Raw genomic sequence first — 16,623 nt, forward strand, 5'->3', positions numbered from 1 at the left:
CGCCCCTGTGCCGAGCGATCCCGGCCCCAGCACACTCCTCCCACCCGGCCGGCAGCCCCGGGGAGGAGCGCGGCGCCCGGTTCCTCCGTCCCTGCCCACTCCGGCCTGCCTTTGTCTGGGGCATTATAAAGGAGTTCACTCGAAGGACAGGCAAAGGCAGTTAAAAGAAAGTTAACGAGGTTTATGGAGTGGATTCAGTTTACCGGGGGATTTTATGATGCACTGCCTGGAAAGCAGAGAGCACCTCAGCAGCATCTCTTCCACACCAGAGCCCTGGGACAGCCTGAGAGAACCCAGGGCAATGCGAAGTGCAGGGAAAAAGTCACCTAAGTGCCTTAGTCATGCTCTTATCCGCAGATGTTATCTCCTTAACACAAGCCCTTTGAAAGACCAGGGTCGGGACTTAGCACCCTCCTGCTAGCAGGGCTCCCAGCAGCAGCGTCTGGAGCAGTTGCTTGCCCTCTAACAAAAGCCATCCCCACCCAATCCTGCGTGGCTCTGTTGTGGTGATACAGGGTTATTTCTTTGGCACAGCCCCGGTCGCTGTTTATTGTCTCGCTTTCCTTTATCTGCACATCTCAAAGCATTTTATAAATGTTAAACCTCAAAGCCTCTCTAGGGAACAAAACTGTTTCTCGCTATTGTACATATGGAGAGGCTTGCCCCAAAAATTAGGGCAGAGCTGGAAATGAAACAGCAGAGGCCAGAGCTGAGACAGGCTCTTGGCACGATATAAAGCAACATAGATTATCCCTTAAATACCTGCGTGGACAGACACATCTCCAGCTATTAACCCACGTGTTGTCGAGCCACCTCTTGAACGAGCACTCGCGCTCTCCGGGTCGGACAGCCTTGCACGCTGGAGCGCACAACAATCCCTACAACCGGCAAATCCAAACCACAACGTCGCGCTAATCTTTCAGTTTTCTTCTTCGGGTAAAAAAGCACCAGTCCTACAGTTTCAACTTTTTAGAAAAATATTTAAAGAAAACAGAACAAAAAAAAAAACCCCACAATGCTTTTAAAAATACAAAGCAGGCTGGGGGAGAAGTGCTGTTCTCTATTTTTGAGCTGACCCAGAAGGGCTGGAAGAGGCAGCGTGCTGTAGGAGATGCTCGTGCCTGGCTCTCCTTGCCATGCGGCGCATGTCCTGCTGTCAGAAGTCCTAAGCTACAGTGGGGAGCGTAAGTCACGGCTCCCCATCTTTTCGCTCAGCTTTATTTTCCAACTTGAGTTGAGAGGAACCCGAGGAGCAGCAGGAAGCGGCCACTTGGTGCCACCCAGGCTTGGCTTTACCCACCGCTCCAGTGGTGAGCGGGATGGTACGGGAGTCATACCAGATCACTGCCTGTAGACTCCCAGCTAAGGGAGAAAATCAAAATAATCCCACATCTGAGATGGGGAGGAGCCAACACAAGGGGAACAGCCTCTTGAAAACCCTGTAGGGATGAGAGCAAGCAGCAGTGGGAGGCAGCCCAGCAGCCGGCACAAGCATCCGCTTGGATGCACAAGCTCCTGTGTGACCTGAAATCGCTCTGCTTGGGCTGTAAAAGCTTTGAGACCAGCTCTTACAAGAAGAGAGTTAAACACCTGGCCCAAAGGACCTCTGATTTTTCACTGCAACAAGCAATCTAGAGGGGACTGCAGAAGTTTGCTGTGAGCCCGTGGCTCCAGGCCTCGGTTCCCCGAGATCCTCAATTCCCAGGCTCTTCTCGGAGCATCATCTCTCCCCCAAGCCCAGATCTCATGTGACACTGCTCCTATTTCTGACCCATACCTAGTGCTCTACACCACAAGAAACCTAGAAAAGCAAAACTGGCTACAAGAAGTATGTAGAAACGCCACAGGACAGAATTCATGACTCGTTTTCCATTCCGAACTGCTCACATCCGAGTGGCAGAGCTCCATTTGGATCAGCTTCACGCTTCCCTGCGGAGCTGGGCAATTCCTGGAAAGTTAGCGCAGGGGGAGCAACACCTCTGTGCCACTAGTCCTGAAAAGGGAGAGAACTGGAGACAGGCCGGGCAATCACCAGCCCCTTCCACTGCTTCCCTGCAGCTCCTCTCGGGGAGGGTCCGGAGCCAGAGGGGATTCGGGGCAGTTTTTACCAACGGGGAGAGGATAAGCAAGGGCGTGCGGGCACCTCGGCTAGAAACAGCAGCTTAAAAATAAACAAGCACCAAGTTTTGACTTCTGAACTAATAGAAACCGAGAGGACTTCTGCAGGATCTCTGCTGACCACAAGGCAGCAAAGACTTCTTCCTCTTCAGCTGTTTTGCCCCTGGGTCGCTTTTGCAGGTCGCGGCTGCAGCCGCTCTAACCTCAGAGGCTGCTCGTTACATCACAGCCGAGAAGCAGCTAACGAAGGAAACGCAGCTGGGATGGGCACCACCGGCGCTCCAGAGCATCCCAGTTGGCCAGAAGGAGAATTCCACTAAACCAAACCCAAAGGGCAAGTCTCATGCCCCAATCTCAAGCAAGAAGATCCAAAGCAGACCTGGGCTGTTTGGGGCACGGAGGAGCGGCGGACAGGAGCTTCCCTAAGGAAACTCAGCCTGCAGGTCCCTCCCAAAGGTTCAGCTCAGCTGAGTTCACCAAACCACCCACCCTGCCCGTTCTCTCCAGTTTGCACACCACTGATGTCCAGGAAAGGGCTTAAGTAAAACCGTGGCGACTGCTGGGTCTTGCAACACCAACAGTGAATTAACTGCAGGCAGATGGAAAAGAGGAGGAGGACAAGAACCAGGAGAGCTCCAGGATTTATGGCAAACATCGTTCCCAGTGGGACCACAGCCACCGGACACGTGGCCACATGCACAAGGACAGGAGCTCAGCACCCACTTCTTCCACGCCACGTCCCCGGGGCTGGATGCGCCGCTTCTGCCAGCAGGGAAACCGCTTTCGCCCCGCGCAGCCCTGGGCTCTGGTGAGACCTTTGTGTGGCCCCAGTTAACACCTCCAGGGGGGCAGCGACAAAAAGGCTGAACCGGAGCTCAAAGCTGCAGGTCTGTGCTGTGGCCTGGACCACACCAAGCTTGCACCCAGGTTTCACAGCACCCCGAGGCGCCCAAGGTAAATCCTGCAAGTGCAGAGGCGCTCGCCGTCCGTCCCCGTTACCGGCGCTGCCAGAGCCTCCTGCCTCGGTCCTCAGCACCTGCAGGGCGACTCCAGGCCCGGGGAGGGCTGCTCGTGCCATTCGAAGGTGGCCCAGCCCTCCCGGGGCACGGGCTCCAGCTTTTCCTGGGAGAGTTTTTAGAGTTAAAGCAACACCGGTAGTGGGATTGTCAGCAGCACAAATGCACAATCAGGAGGGGAAGATGTGGGGGGAAAGCATCCAACTGGTGAATATAATACTTGGAAGGAAAAGCAGATTTTAAAAAAAATAAAAAATGAGGGGGTGGTTAAAAAAAAAAATAAAAATCTCAGGAAGTCATCTAGTCATTCCTGCTCTTTGCTCAAACAATAGACTCGGGATGCTGGCTAAGTTATAAATAATCCTGCTGGCTACACAACACAAATACAAGACAGGAGCAGGGTAACTATCGGCTCGATGGAAAGTGAGTCACTACCTTCTTACAGCATGCCCAAAAAGGGCAAACGCCGCGGCCCCGCTCCCGCTCGGCGGGGCTGGGCCGGTGCGGGGGCTCCGCCGGCCGGTACCTCCGTCCCGGGAGAGGAGGGGCAGCTCGGGGCTCCAGGAAGCCAAAGCCTGTGCGGCGGCGAGATGGTGTGCTGCTGCAGCAGCGAGGCTGCCTCCAAACCAGAGCCGACTGCACAGCCTGACGCGGGGGGGGACCGATGGCAAGAGAGCGCTCAAATTGGGGAAAATAATGGGAAACCACTAACTCCGCAACATCCTTCTCTTTTTAGAAGGGAAGTTGCCATCGCGAGACGATTTGGCTGAGCTGTTTTCCAGATCGCTCCTCCGAAATCTGAGAGCGAGCAGAGAGATGAGCAAAGCCAACACACCTGGAGATGCTGGTGAAACTGCCCCAGGGAAGCGCACGCCTGTGAGGGTCTCACTGGGGCACGTACACAGTCCCTGTGGCCTGGCAGCTCTCGTGGGGAAGAGAACACCCATCTTTTTGGGCGCCCAGGACAACCTCGTGGCTGCTCCGGGTCCGTGGCTGACCACGGCACGGAGCACGATGTGCAGCAGCCCTTACACCAGGAGCAGGATGCCGCACGCGTGGCCACAGTAACGAGGAGCCCTTGTGCCAAGAGTAACTGAGAAAGGGAAAGATCTTCCCAACTGGACACTTGGATAATTTGGAAGTGACATAAATTCTGCTTTTCTTAAAAAAAAAAAAAAAAAAAAGAAAAAAAAAAAGAGCTTCCTGACTTGTTATTCCATTACCCAGATCTGGAAATGCAATCATATTAGTTCAGCTGCATTAACACAACAAAAAACCCCAACAAAAAACTGTCTTAAAGATTGAACTGGTCTCCAAGGGGCCAAGAGAAAGGAGAACAAAAGTCAGAAACCTGTGGCAACCAGCTCCCCCTGCAAGCACCATGGCCAGCCCAGCGCCCAAGTGATCCTCCAAAGACAGATTCACAGAGGCAGAGGATGTGAAATAATCAGGATACGAAGTGATTTTTAAGGAGGTTTTTTTGCCAGGTAGGTGAGGTAAAAGGTCACTAAGAGCTGTGTGAGCGTACCCAGCTCAGCAACAGAACGCTGAGCTCGTTACAGAGCTTAACTCAGTTTAAACGTACCTTAGACGAGGAGAAAAATCCAGCCTCCAGCCAAGTGGAAAGTTCAGGCAGCTCTAAGAGACCGTGAGGATGCGCTGCCACAGACCCAGCCGCCGTACGGCTCCGCAAACAGCTCCTCTTCCCGCAGCCCAAGCCGCAGCGAGATGCCCCCGCAGTGGCTGGGGAGCACTGCCCCACGCTGCGAGAGAAAGCGACGGCCACAGGAGACCCACGGCCCCGTCTGGGAAGGGGCTCGGAGCTGCCACCACTCCACCAAACTCAAAAAACCCCAAAGCTTCAGCCCCCAGCTAGGAAGCAAAGCCCTGCATGCCAGGGGACAAGCCGAGGCACAAGTGCCCCAGCCCCATCTCACCACGCTCCGGCCACGCAGGCAAAGGCGACTCGGAGCCTGCACGGCCAAGGCGTTGACTTGTCTTTTGAAAGAGAAGGCGCCTGTCGATACCGAAGTGTTTTTTAAGTCAGCGAAGGAGATTACAAACCTACGAGGACGGAGCAGCCGTGGCTGGAATCCAAACGCAGGGAGGCTCGGCAGCAGGCTCTCCCCCTCGGCCACGCGCGGAGCTGCCACTGAAAACATCTTGCTCAAGAGTAAATGTAACCCCAGAATCATCTCAGATGGAAAGAACCTGGAAGATCCTCCAGTCCAACCATTAACCTCACCCTGACCGTTCCCAGCTCCCCCAGATCCCTCAGCGCTGGCTCAGCCCGACTCTTCAACCCCCCCAGGGATCCCGGGGACTCCCCCCTGCCCTGGGCAGCCCATTCCAACGCCCAACAGCCCCTTCTGCACAGAAATCCTTCCTGACATCTAGTCTAACCCCTCTCCCTCGGGGGGGCTGAAGCCTCTGTGCTTCAGAGGACGCAGGAATGACCACCCAGCCAGACAAGTTCACTTCAGGTTTTAGAGGAAAGGTGCAAACAGTTTGAACCACGGTACAAGAAATAAAGGAACCTTGCTTTAAAATTTTTTCTTTAAATAGGAAAAAAAACCAAACAACCAAACCACCTAAAACCAATCCAACCACATGCAATAGGGAGGCACATCCACCTTCCCACAGCCTCTCGGGCCATTCATCATTTGGATAAAATCCAGTTTCACATTGAAATTCAGCTGGACTTTCAAATGCAAATACGAGGAGAAGAGCAACATATGGTAGAGGTTAGTACGTATTTTTCCTAATTAAATGGCATACTGCTGTTTTGTATAACAATGTTAACGGGGCATTAAGAAGCCTTTGGAAGAGAGACCACCTCACTTTAAGAAAGAAAAAAAAAAACAACAACGTCCCAGAAAGCAGAAGGGGCCCAGGACCTCCCCACTCTCCACGGAGCGGTCACACACTCACCAACCGCAAGGATGGGTTTTGTCCCTTGTCACAGCTAAGCCACCCGTCCCCCCGGGGTTGCACGGGACGAGGCAGAAAGGTGGGAGAGGTGACGGGCAACACCAGTGTCCTCCAAGGCTTGTCCTGAGGGACTCTGGCTGGGTCTTCTCCCGGGTCAGGGTCACCATGGGTTGTCCCCAGGGTCACCCCTGGATGCCACCACGTCTGTGATCAAACTGCACGGCGACAGAGACCTGGGCGGGCTTTTGGAGGGGGGAAAAAAAAAAAACCTCGCTGATTCCTCATCCCCAGGGATGAAGGATGGGCGGAAGATGCTTCAAAACTCTTTTGAGAAGGAGAAGAACAGCTCTGCCTTGTGTGGTGGCCGGCGTGCTCCTGGCAGCTGCCCCCAAAGCTGCTGCCCGCCAGTTCCCAGGAGAGGCAAAGTGCTGCTGCCGAAGGAGACCCCACGGCTCGCAGCGCCCTGCGGATGGGTGACCGGCACCCGCTTTCCTGGAAGGGTCTTTCTGTTTAGGACAGGCCAAGGTTTTGTAGCTGACTGTCCTTTATCCCGCTTGGTATGAAAAAAGCCACCTCCACACGCATACCGGGGTGTTGGAGGCTGCCCTTCCTCCCAGCCTCATCCCCACATGCTCTGAAATGAGGCCTGTTTATTTATTTTCAGTCCCTGTCTAACCACGAAGACTCCCCTGCTAGAAAAAGCTTGTGCCACATTAACTTCACCTCCCTCTTGCTCCTGACGCAATCTCCAGCTAAATTTAGATGAAGACATTGCCTTAGGTCACTCTGGAGGTGGGGATGTGCTTCTCAGGGTTAACAGGCAGATGGACAGCATTTTTTTTGGATTTTTCTCCCTGCTGGCTTTCGAGCTGGGCTACTCGGAGAGTTAATTGAAAAATTCAAGATTTAAAAAAAGGGGGCAGATGTCCTGGACTGCCTCTTTCCCTCCTTTATGGGGGAGCAAGATGCTGTGAAAACACCCTCCCTCCCTCAACACTAATCACGGCAGCGAGAAGAGCATCAAAACAGCAGCTACAAAAAAAATTCCCAAAAGTTGAATCAAGAAATCTTCACTCACAGTCCAGCTTTTTCCTCTTCTGGTGTTTCTTCGTAGGTCTGTCCACCCTGCGAGGCCACTCGGGACAGATAAACCCAGAGTCTCTATGGCAGACGGCAAAGCTCCCATCCTACACCCTACCCCAAACCCAGGTCGAATTGGTTTTAAGATGACAAAGACTCAAAGGCCACCGCGGCTGCTCCTGCCGTGTCCTGGGGAGGACAGACCCCGGGGAGCCGCGGGCTCGAGCCTTGTCCAGCTGCCCGAACCCTGCCCAGGGGTTGGATCCTCTGGAAAAAAAAAAACAAAAAAACAACTAACAGTGACAACCCCCTGGGCACGACAGCGCCTTCAGACGCCGCTTCCACTCTGGGTGGGGAGGCTGGCCTGGTCCTAACCCCCCCGGGGAGCGCTGCTGGGGTACGTGTCCCCCCGCGTCAGCTCGCTGCCGCCAGACACACGCGTCTCGGTGCCACGAGAGCCCTGTGCCGCAGCTTGCCTCCGGTGATCTCCAACCCTCAGCGCTCGCTGTGCTCCCAGTCCCCCCGTACAATTACGCATTCAGCACCACAATATATTTCACACTGTATTTCATGCCTCATTTGGCAACAAAATTAATTAAACTTTAAGTCAACACTGAAGGAGTGCTGTACCTTTCTTCCCTCGGTGGCATATATAACTCAATTTGTTTAAGCTAATGCGCTAATCAAGACTTGCAAAGTATTTGGGAACCTTTTGGCAGAAGGGCGTCCGAAGCGCGCACCGAGATGCTCTCCACGCCGGCTGGTCTCTGCTCGCAAGTCTGGCAGGGGCACAAGCAATCGAGTGACTGACGACAGGCTGTCTGCAACCACCCCCTGGAAAAACCCCGCTTTCTGAAAATGCGATCCCTCCCCCAGCAGCGCCGCTGACCAACAGGTGCCTGCGTTCAGGCCAGCACAGCGTCGGAGGGGTTTTTGCAGCCCCCGAGCTGCCCAGCACAACGCCAGGCAGGTCACTGCCCGTCCTCGCCTGCCAAGTTCATCAGGTTCAGGCAATTGCAGGGACTCAGCTGGGGCGGTGGTCTGGGAATGTGCCAGGGAAACCCCAGCACCCTGTCCCGACGCTGCCCAGGTCCCTCGTCCTTGCTGCCCTGGGAGAGGCGGGCGGGCCAGCGCTCCTCCTGGGAGCCTGCGTGCTGCCACCCCCTCGCCATGCTCCTGGGATTTCTCAGCTATTTGGAGGCGCTGAGAGAGAGGGCAGGATAATCCCAACCCACGCGGCTGGGAATCCAAGAGGCAGATGTGGGCAAACTTTTTGGCATGACCGAGACAGCTGCATCGGCCGCACGTCCACCCCTGGCCCACCGCTCGGCAGCCCTCCACGCGATGGAGAGGGCGCGGGGCAGCCACCAGCACGTGGGTGGGCAAACCACGAACCCCTCTGCTCCTGCGCCCGGAGCAGGTAAAACAGGCTGAGCAGAAGCAGCAAGGAGCCTTGCTGGGGAGCGAGTGCCAAGAACCACCAAAAAAAAAAAAAAAGAAATTTACCTGCACCACGATCCCTGCGCCACGGGGGAGAGGCACCAAACCCGCTCCCAGGAGCGCGGTGTGTTTTATCAGGCACTGTCTCGCTCCGACTGCTGCCGGGGCAGGTTTCCAGCTGATGCAGCCAGATCACCTCCGCTCCCGCAGCTGGTTTTCAGCGCCACACGCTGCTGCCAAGGGGCAGATCAGCCCGGCTCAGACGATCACCTCGCAGCAGCCTCAGCTATGAGGGGACGCGGCGTTTCCCCGAGGGGGCTTCACCTGCCCATCGAGTTTAGTCCGTGGTGTGTTCTTGTGCTCTCGGGTCTGCGGCTCAAAGCGCTCGGGATCCTGAGAGGCTCACGACTTCACGGCGATGACCAACGGGGAGGCTTGTGTCAGCATTTCCTTCTTCCAGCTAGATTGGTAGATGACCATCACCTTCCTACTTGTGAAAATGTCACTTGTGAATAATATCATTATTCGGTTGGGTTCAGAGTCTGCTCTTCTGTTAGAAGAGCATCGAAAATATCACCTCTAGCGGTGATTTTGGGTGATACCGAGCGGAGAAGATGCATTTGTAGCATCCTTCAGCCATGTAAACACTGGAGAATGTAGTGCCAGGCTAGAGATTAAATCCATCCCCTCAAAACACCCATTTGCTGTCTCAAATTTAAAATAAATAAATAAATAAAAATTTCCAATTTGAATTTCAGTGTATATAACAATGGAGATGCAATAGGCAGAGTAACTGGTCACACGCGGGACACGTGCTGGAGTCGGGCACCCTACAGAGCATGCAGAATTTGAAATTAGCAGCAGCGAGGTCCAGCAGAAACGCTTGCCAGACCTGCTGGGCTCCTTCCAAAGCCATCTCTCCCCTTTGGAAAGGGCACAACAAGCGTGCGAGGCCTCGAGCTGGGATGCTGAGCCAAAGGCTCAGCCCCGTACCAACACATGCCGCTGGGGCAGTCCTGCGTGAGCGGGGTCCGAGGCGGGCCGAGGCAGAGCTGCTGCAACCCAGCACCAACCCCGCAGCGTGCCGCCCTCCTGAAGAGCCTCTGCAATGAGCCTCTGGCCCTGGCGACTGAGGAGACAGCAGTATGAACAAGGCAATGACATCAGGCATGCAATTAATACACAACCAGCCCCTCTTATTAAAAGAGAAGCAGGTGCTTGAGCTTGTCCACGTTCTTTTGAAACACAGAAGGTTCACTCCGAGCCCAGCTTCACGTCAGCCTTAATCCAGCAAGGCATGTGATTTTTACATAAGATACGCTCATCTCATCCTAACCCCTCGAACAGGCACAGTTACACCAGTGCTGAATTGCCTCATCTAGGGAAGGAAAAAGCTCTGCCGGCAGGAGATAGCTGTACTGCTTCAGCTCTTCTGGCAAAGTTAAAACTGTGTGCTTAAACAAGGTCTGTGTCAGATTTGCAGTTTCTAAACAAAAGCTGTCACTTATCTCAGTACAGCTTCAGCTCTCTGGCACCCCCGACATTCTCTGTGCTCTTTCCTAGTTCAGAATCTCAAATCCAGCCAGCACTCTTCCCCAGGGTGGGAGACAAACAAAAAAACCCACCCCCCAAAAAAAAACCTCCCCTGAAAATGAAAATGTGCACCCTTTCACCCCCTGAAGTTAAACACACACCCAGACAGGGGACTGGGTTGTATCGGCCTCTCCCCAGCTGCTGGAGCAGCAGTGAGCTGCTGTCAGAGCATCCCCACTGCCCCAACAGCACAGTCACCTTCCTCCTGTTCCTCCCAGGCTCACCCATGTGTCCGTTAGAAACTGTCCGTGCCTCTGTCAGGACACCATTGCTCTCAGCCTTGCCCAAAAATTCGAGGGGAAAAAAAAAAAAAAAAAAAAAATTGAAGAGAGGTGAGAGAGAGAGAGGGGACAGCCTTCATGTTTCAACTTCACTGCAAAGGCGCAGGAGAAACAGCTGCCCAGGTGGGGAAGCCCTGGGAGCAGCAGCATGCACCCCAGGACACGAGGATCAGAGATGCAACTGGGGTGTGACGCTGGATTAAGGGAGACAGGCGTGAAGATTTCCCCCCGCCATTTGTTCCCCCACGCTTGCTATTTCCTGCCAACACGCGCTCCCTGCCCCCAGCTTTTGGGCCCTCCAAGTCTTTTCTTCCAAACCCTGTTTTCTTTATCCTGGTTAACGGGACCCACCCCACAGGAAAAACAGGGAGCAGAAAGGGGAGAGGGAGGAGGAGAACAGGAGCTTCCCAACAGCAGAGACAAAACCGAAGCAGAAAGCCGGTTAACACACCTGACTAGCACGTGGGGGATGAACTTCCCTGAAAGTCCTCCAGGCTTTGTTACTGGAAAGGTTGGGACTGCAGCACCCTGGGTGTTTCCCTGCAACACCCTCAGCACGCTGGCAGCATCCTCCTACTCCCCAGGAGCAGGCTCTGCTGGCGGCAGGAATGAAACGCTCCAGGGCTGCGGAGAACAGCGGAGGGCTGCAGGGATTGTCTCCTTCCAGGCTGAGACGGCCTCGCAGCTCTGCTTGTCCGTGGCCCGGCTTTTTTTATCTTTTTAAATTTTTTTTTTCTTTGATAATGGTTAAAAAGTAACATCTACTTTAAAAGAAACGGTCACACCGACAGGCAGGCAAGTCAAATTTTTCGGCTTTGACTTTTTTGTTGTGGTGGCTTTGCGTTTTAGTGACAGTTTTGCAAGCCTGCTGTATGGGCACGCACGCAACCGCAACATAAACAAGCAGCCTGAAGCGCGTACTTTAATGGAAAGTGCCAGTTTTAAATATCAAGTCACATATTGCGCACCTCATGTCTGCCTTTCATCATCTATCGAAATAGCAAGTAAAGCCCATCACTCCCACTTCAGCATAAGCAAAACACGTGGGAACTAGAGGCAGTTAGTAGGAAAACGTGATACATCCTTACTAATAAAAGCTCCTGCTTTCCTCACTAGGGTAAATGGTTGCAAATGCGTTTCTGCAGCCTGAAATCCAATTGCTGACAGCACGGCCACAGAAACGCTGCGCTTAGCTCTTCGCAACTCTCTCAACTTCGACGCTTTTACTTCACCGAGCTGGCCGCCCCCCCCTGCGAGCAGAGCCCAGCGCCGCCGGGGCAGGCACCGCGCTCCCAGCCGCTGCCCCAGACCCTCCCCTCCCCACCTCGGAGCTTCCTAATACCGGGCTGTGCGCGCACACAAAATAATTAAATCTTCAAACAGCTCACCCATAGCACCAATTAAAGAGACAACTTCATCTTTCATAGGATTTATTACTTTCAGTGCTGTTGCCACAGGTATCTAAGTTTGAAGGTTGTTTAAAGCAGGCTTTCAAAGGGGATGCAGACTCACCTACCTCCAGGGAGAATGCGTTTACTTTGTTCAGGAGACTATAACTTAGAATTTGTTACATGCACCAGCTTGTAACTCTTTGAAAAACTCCCCGGTTAGCCAGCTTCAAATGTATTTTATGAACTTGCCCCGATCAAAGCAATTCCCTCAACAATGAGCCTCATCTCACCATCTCACCAGCAAAAAAAAAAAGCACCGAACAAATTTTAGGAGGTGGAAACCACAGCAAGAGATGAGGAGGGGACTCTCCCTTCCAAACCCACCTAAGAGATCCCAAGCAAGGGAGCCCAAAGCACGAAGGAAAAGACATTTAACGGTGAGTTCACTTACTCAAAAATGGGAAAAAAAAAAAAAAAAAAAAAGGCTGTTTTTTTTTAACAGAGCTTTTATTTGTTGTGAGCAGAATCATCTGTCAGCAGGGCTCCCCTTTCAAGAGGACACAAACCCGGCATCGCGCACTGTTTCCGACGAGGAGGGGAGATGGCTGCACGCGTTCCCTACCCACCATGGATGCAAAGCGCTGCTCCGGAGCTGCTCTGGGAGCTGCGTTACCTCACACAACCATTTGCCTCCGTTTGCCTTCCTTGCTCCACGGAGCCCCAGCTCGTTTGCTGAAGCAAAGGCGCAGCTGGCACGCACCGACCCCGCCGAAAACTCAGCAGCCACGAGGTGACAGCCCCGGCACGGCCCAGGCTGGGAAGAGACAATGAAAACTTCTTTTGCCTCCTGCCACTCCTGTCTTAATGTCAATTTAAAATAGTTATTTCCATGTGAAATTTAGCACGAGCGGTTTCCTGCTAGAGGCACAGTTTAATTAAGCACGCTGGGAGGGAGCTCATTTCTGATCAGATTAGTCATTTATGAACTATGACATGGAGGGGGGGGACGACACAGAGGACACGGTTTTAAATGTTTTGCTACTGCGAAGAATAACAAACAGTTTGGCAAGGGGACGATGAAACCACAGCCTTCTAGGACCAGGACAATAGACATACACGGAGCGTCCTGGCTAAAATAAAACGCCAGCAGCAAATGACACGGCTTACGCTGGAAAACACTAGTTGCAGCTCAAAGCCCCAGGAAGACCAACTTCCCTGCGGTGACCTATATGTGCTATAAATGCTGCAGACACAGTCTGCATGACGTAAGCTCCATCCTAGTGGCAATTGTTGGGTTTCGCCTTGCCAAGAAAATGCAAAGCGGAGGTGCTGAATTGTCCATGCGGCGGGGTAGCTAAACCAGTTCCTCCCTGGTGCATTTAAGGACAGAAATGAGGGAAACAGTGGCAGAGCTTAAAATAAAACCAGGAGACAAATATAAAAGCAAAGGGATCTCAAAGCTGGAGGGCTTGCATTAACACTTTTGAGTTTTCCTGGCCTGAGAGAGAAAAGTGGGTTCCCTTTAGCAAAGGGGGGCACCCACGTGAGCGTCAGCAGCTTGGCCAGGGCAATTATTAATTGGGATTTGAAAAAGATTTGAATTTGGGGCAGTTTTCTCCCTCTGAATTTTTGGTAGCACCGTTTCAAACGACTGCGCCGCCTTATTTACCAGCTGGACTTCAGAAGCAAGAACCTCATCTTGGCAAGTGGGGCATTTTGGCAGGGAGTCATCAGAGTCCCTGCCTTGCTCCCTTCACTCCTGACACCCCCTGGGGAGGACAGGGCCACGAGTTAACAGCTCCTCCAGAAGGGAAAAAAAGAAAAGCTACGTAACTGCCCCGGGATTTCCCCAGGAGGAAAGAGACGAAAAATGGGAAGCCAATGAATTCACATGTCCGAGGGTGGGAAAAAGCACGAAACACCAATTTTTCTGACCGATAAGACAACATCAGTTTATTATCTTGGGGTTACTACAACAACCCCAAATAATGAGACACTGGCACTATAGCACAGATTACTAAGAGCTGAGACTTAAGCGAATCTGTGTTTGCTTCTCCTTTCCAGGTACAGGAGCGGAGGGGAAATCCTGCACCACCTTTATCAGGGGTACAGGACACCCACTGAACAGGGGTGTTGGAAAAATATATAAGGCACATTAAAGATGGAGCCTAGGCCATCCTGCAAACCAAGAAGATTTAGGGAGCTAATCTCCAGGTCCGGATTACAGCGTGGCTTGCAAGACACTCTGCTCCCTCAGCAAGTCCAGGTCCCCAAATCCAAGGACCATCTGCTCTTCCCCTTCTGACCACATCAGCGTTGGTGACGATTCGACTTCAGATCAAATTCTGAGCCGGATGGCTGGCTACGCCTTTGGGGATGACTGTTCCTTGCTGTCAATTACTGAATTAAGCTAAACCAACAAACTATGAAAACAATCACTCGCCACTATCTAGGACCTAGTTTAGACCCTCTGAATCCCTCTAACAGAGGCGGCGCACGCCTGTGCATGGCAAGTGTCGTTAACGTCTTACTGCAGTTATTCACCCCCCACCAGCAAAAATCAACTGTCAAACATTCAGGACCAGAGACAAGTCATAAAGCCGCAAACGAAACATGCTCCCCGCTCTCCGAAGGTGAGGCCAAGGATGACTGGCCAAGGGACAACTCCGCTGCTGGAGCAAAAGGTTTCCAAGCCCCGAGTGCATTTCAAATCCAGGATGCCCACGGCAGGACACAAGAGCTGCTGCAGAGCCCCGAGACCAGGACAGCAGCAATTGTGCAACTGCCTTCAGTGCAGTTGTATAACATCAGTCCTGTTTTTATGAACTGCTCACAGCCAGACTCACAAAGCAGCAGCCCAGAGGAAGGGTGGTGTCAACGTTACCTTTCACTCACCCGAAAGAAAAGAAGAGGGGGGGAGAAGAAAAGATTCTGTGTCGTTTCAGCTGCCGCACAGCCAAGCAGAGGGGGGTCCGGTCACTGCGCCGGCCGTACCGCAGAGCCCTGCTCGCAGCCTCTGCTCGCTGGCCAGCTCTATAAACCCGGCAGCCAAGGCAGCCCGAGCAGGAAACGAATTAATGCAAGCTGCTCCATTACTATTCTCTCACTAGCGTGTAGCATGTCTTTTGTGGATTATTTTAACAGCAGAAGTCACACACAGGAACACTCGCTGGAGAGATCAGCTTCCATCTGGGTTAACCTGAGAGCTTTCTCCCCTCAAATTTCCTCCAGCACCCACTCAACAGCTTCCCTCCCTGTAAAAATGTTTGCTCAAAGCCATTGTGACACGCAGCTAAACAGCCCGATCCGAAAGCATCAAATTTCCTTGGCCAAAAAGCGCAGGAGCAGGGCAGGGAGCAGCACACCCCTCCCGTCCCACTTCTGCAGGTTTCCCCACGGCACACGCTGTGGCATCGAAGCTGCTATCCAGAAATCTCACCCTGGTCTCTGGGATGCCTCCCGGTATCGGGGCACAGCCATTCCATGTGGCCAGGAGTTCCCCTGGACAGCCTGAGTCGGCCCAGGGTAGAGAAGGTCAAGTTTTAACCATCCACAAAGCATCAGCATGTTTCAGCAAGAAGGGCAAATTAACTGAACTTCCTGCATGCCAGGGACCGCAGCGAGCCCTGCACAGAGCGGCTTCCCCGGGCATCAAAAGCCTGGCACAACACTGCGCCGTCCGCCCAGCTGGGGAATTCTCCTCTTCAGCCTCAAATTAACCAGTGCTGCATTTCCCCATCAGACATCTAAAGCTACGCGCCCTTCAGAGAGTCTCCTATCGCAGCCGGATCGCCAGCCCGCTCCTCCCAGCAGACGCCCTTCTCCCAAAGCCCTTTGATGTTGGCACCCCCGGCCCTTCCTCGGCATCCTGGCCGGCAGAGATGCGGCCACTCAGCGCTCCCGGGGAGCAGGGCCAGCTGCTGGCTTCAAGGGCGCTGCGGCGAGGCAGGACAGGTGAGGCTCTGCTCAACAGCACCCCAAAACTGCAGCGGGGTCCTGCTCGGAAGCTGGTGAACAGCTCCGGCCACTCTCACTGCCTGCTTCCCCGCAGCGGCCGTGCTGCCTGGAGGCATCTGGCCAGGAGGGCTTTGCAAAAAAATTCATTCCCGTCAGGGAATGCTGAGATCCCACCCAACATCAGGGAGCTGCCGGAGGGGCTGAATGGAGCAGGCAGTCAAACTGCACCAGAATCTCCCTTTGGGCAGCTGCAGCCCTGGAATTCACCACCACCACCACATCTTCTCGGTGATGAACAGCAAAAGTCTTCCAGGGCGTACGTCTGCAGACACGCGGTCACCTAAGCAGCTTACGAGAACAGCACTGACTGTCTGCTGCTCTCAGGCTGCTTCAATCAGAGCGGCAAGACAACAACCTTCAGCTCAGGTAGTGACTTCTTAACTGGAGACAGATCAGCAAGAGCAGCTTTGTCTACCCAGAGCAACAAGAAAAACACCCAGAGAAATAGTAGCAAACCACCACCAGAAAAACGTGTAACACAAAACTACAGAAACGCCTCCTTTTGGGTCTCTGGAAGCAAAAGCAAATTTATTGCAAGAAACATTACAGTGTTAAGGAAAAAAAAAAAAAAATGAAGATGACAGTACCTGATCCTCCAAACTGAGTGCTCGCTAGGGTCGTGGGTCTGTTTTTTCCATTAGCCACTGGCAGGGGGAACATCTAGAAAAACAAGAAGATGAGAGAGAAGGGAAGAGAAAAGCAATTTCAGTATGTTAGTTTTACTGTGCTGCTGCAAAGGGGGTCAGATTGGGCAGG

General features: G+C 53.2%; 1 protein-coding gene across 1 annotated transcript in view; it reads right to left on the reverse strand.

The window, feature by feature from the left end:
* Positions 1 to 16,623, reverse strand: part of TCF3 (transcription factor 3) — a 59,258-nt gene that overhangs the window by 41,976 nt on the left and 659 nt on the right. Inside the window, exon 2 of the mRNA XM_026865144.1 lies at positions 16,455 to 16,527. Within this exon, the coding sequence (XP_026720945.1) occupies positions 16,455 to 16,527 (73 nt within the window). The remainder of the gene's footprint in view (positions 1 to 16,454; positions 16,528 to 16,623) is intronic.

The sequence above is a fragment of the Athene cunicularia genome (assembly GCF_003259725.1).
Source record: "Athene cunicularia isolate RWA chromosome 28 unlocalized genomic scaffold, athCun1 chr28_part2, whole genome shotgun sequence".
NCBI lineage: Eukaryota > Metazoa > Chordata > Aves > Strigiformes > Strigidae > Athene > Athene cunicularia.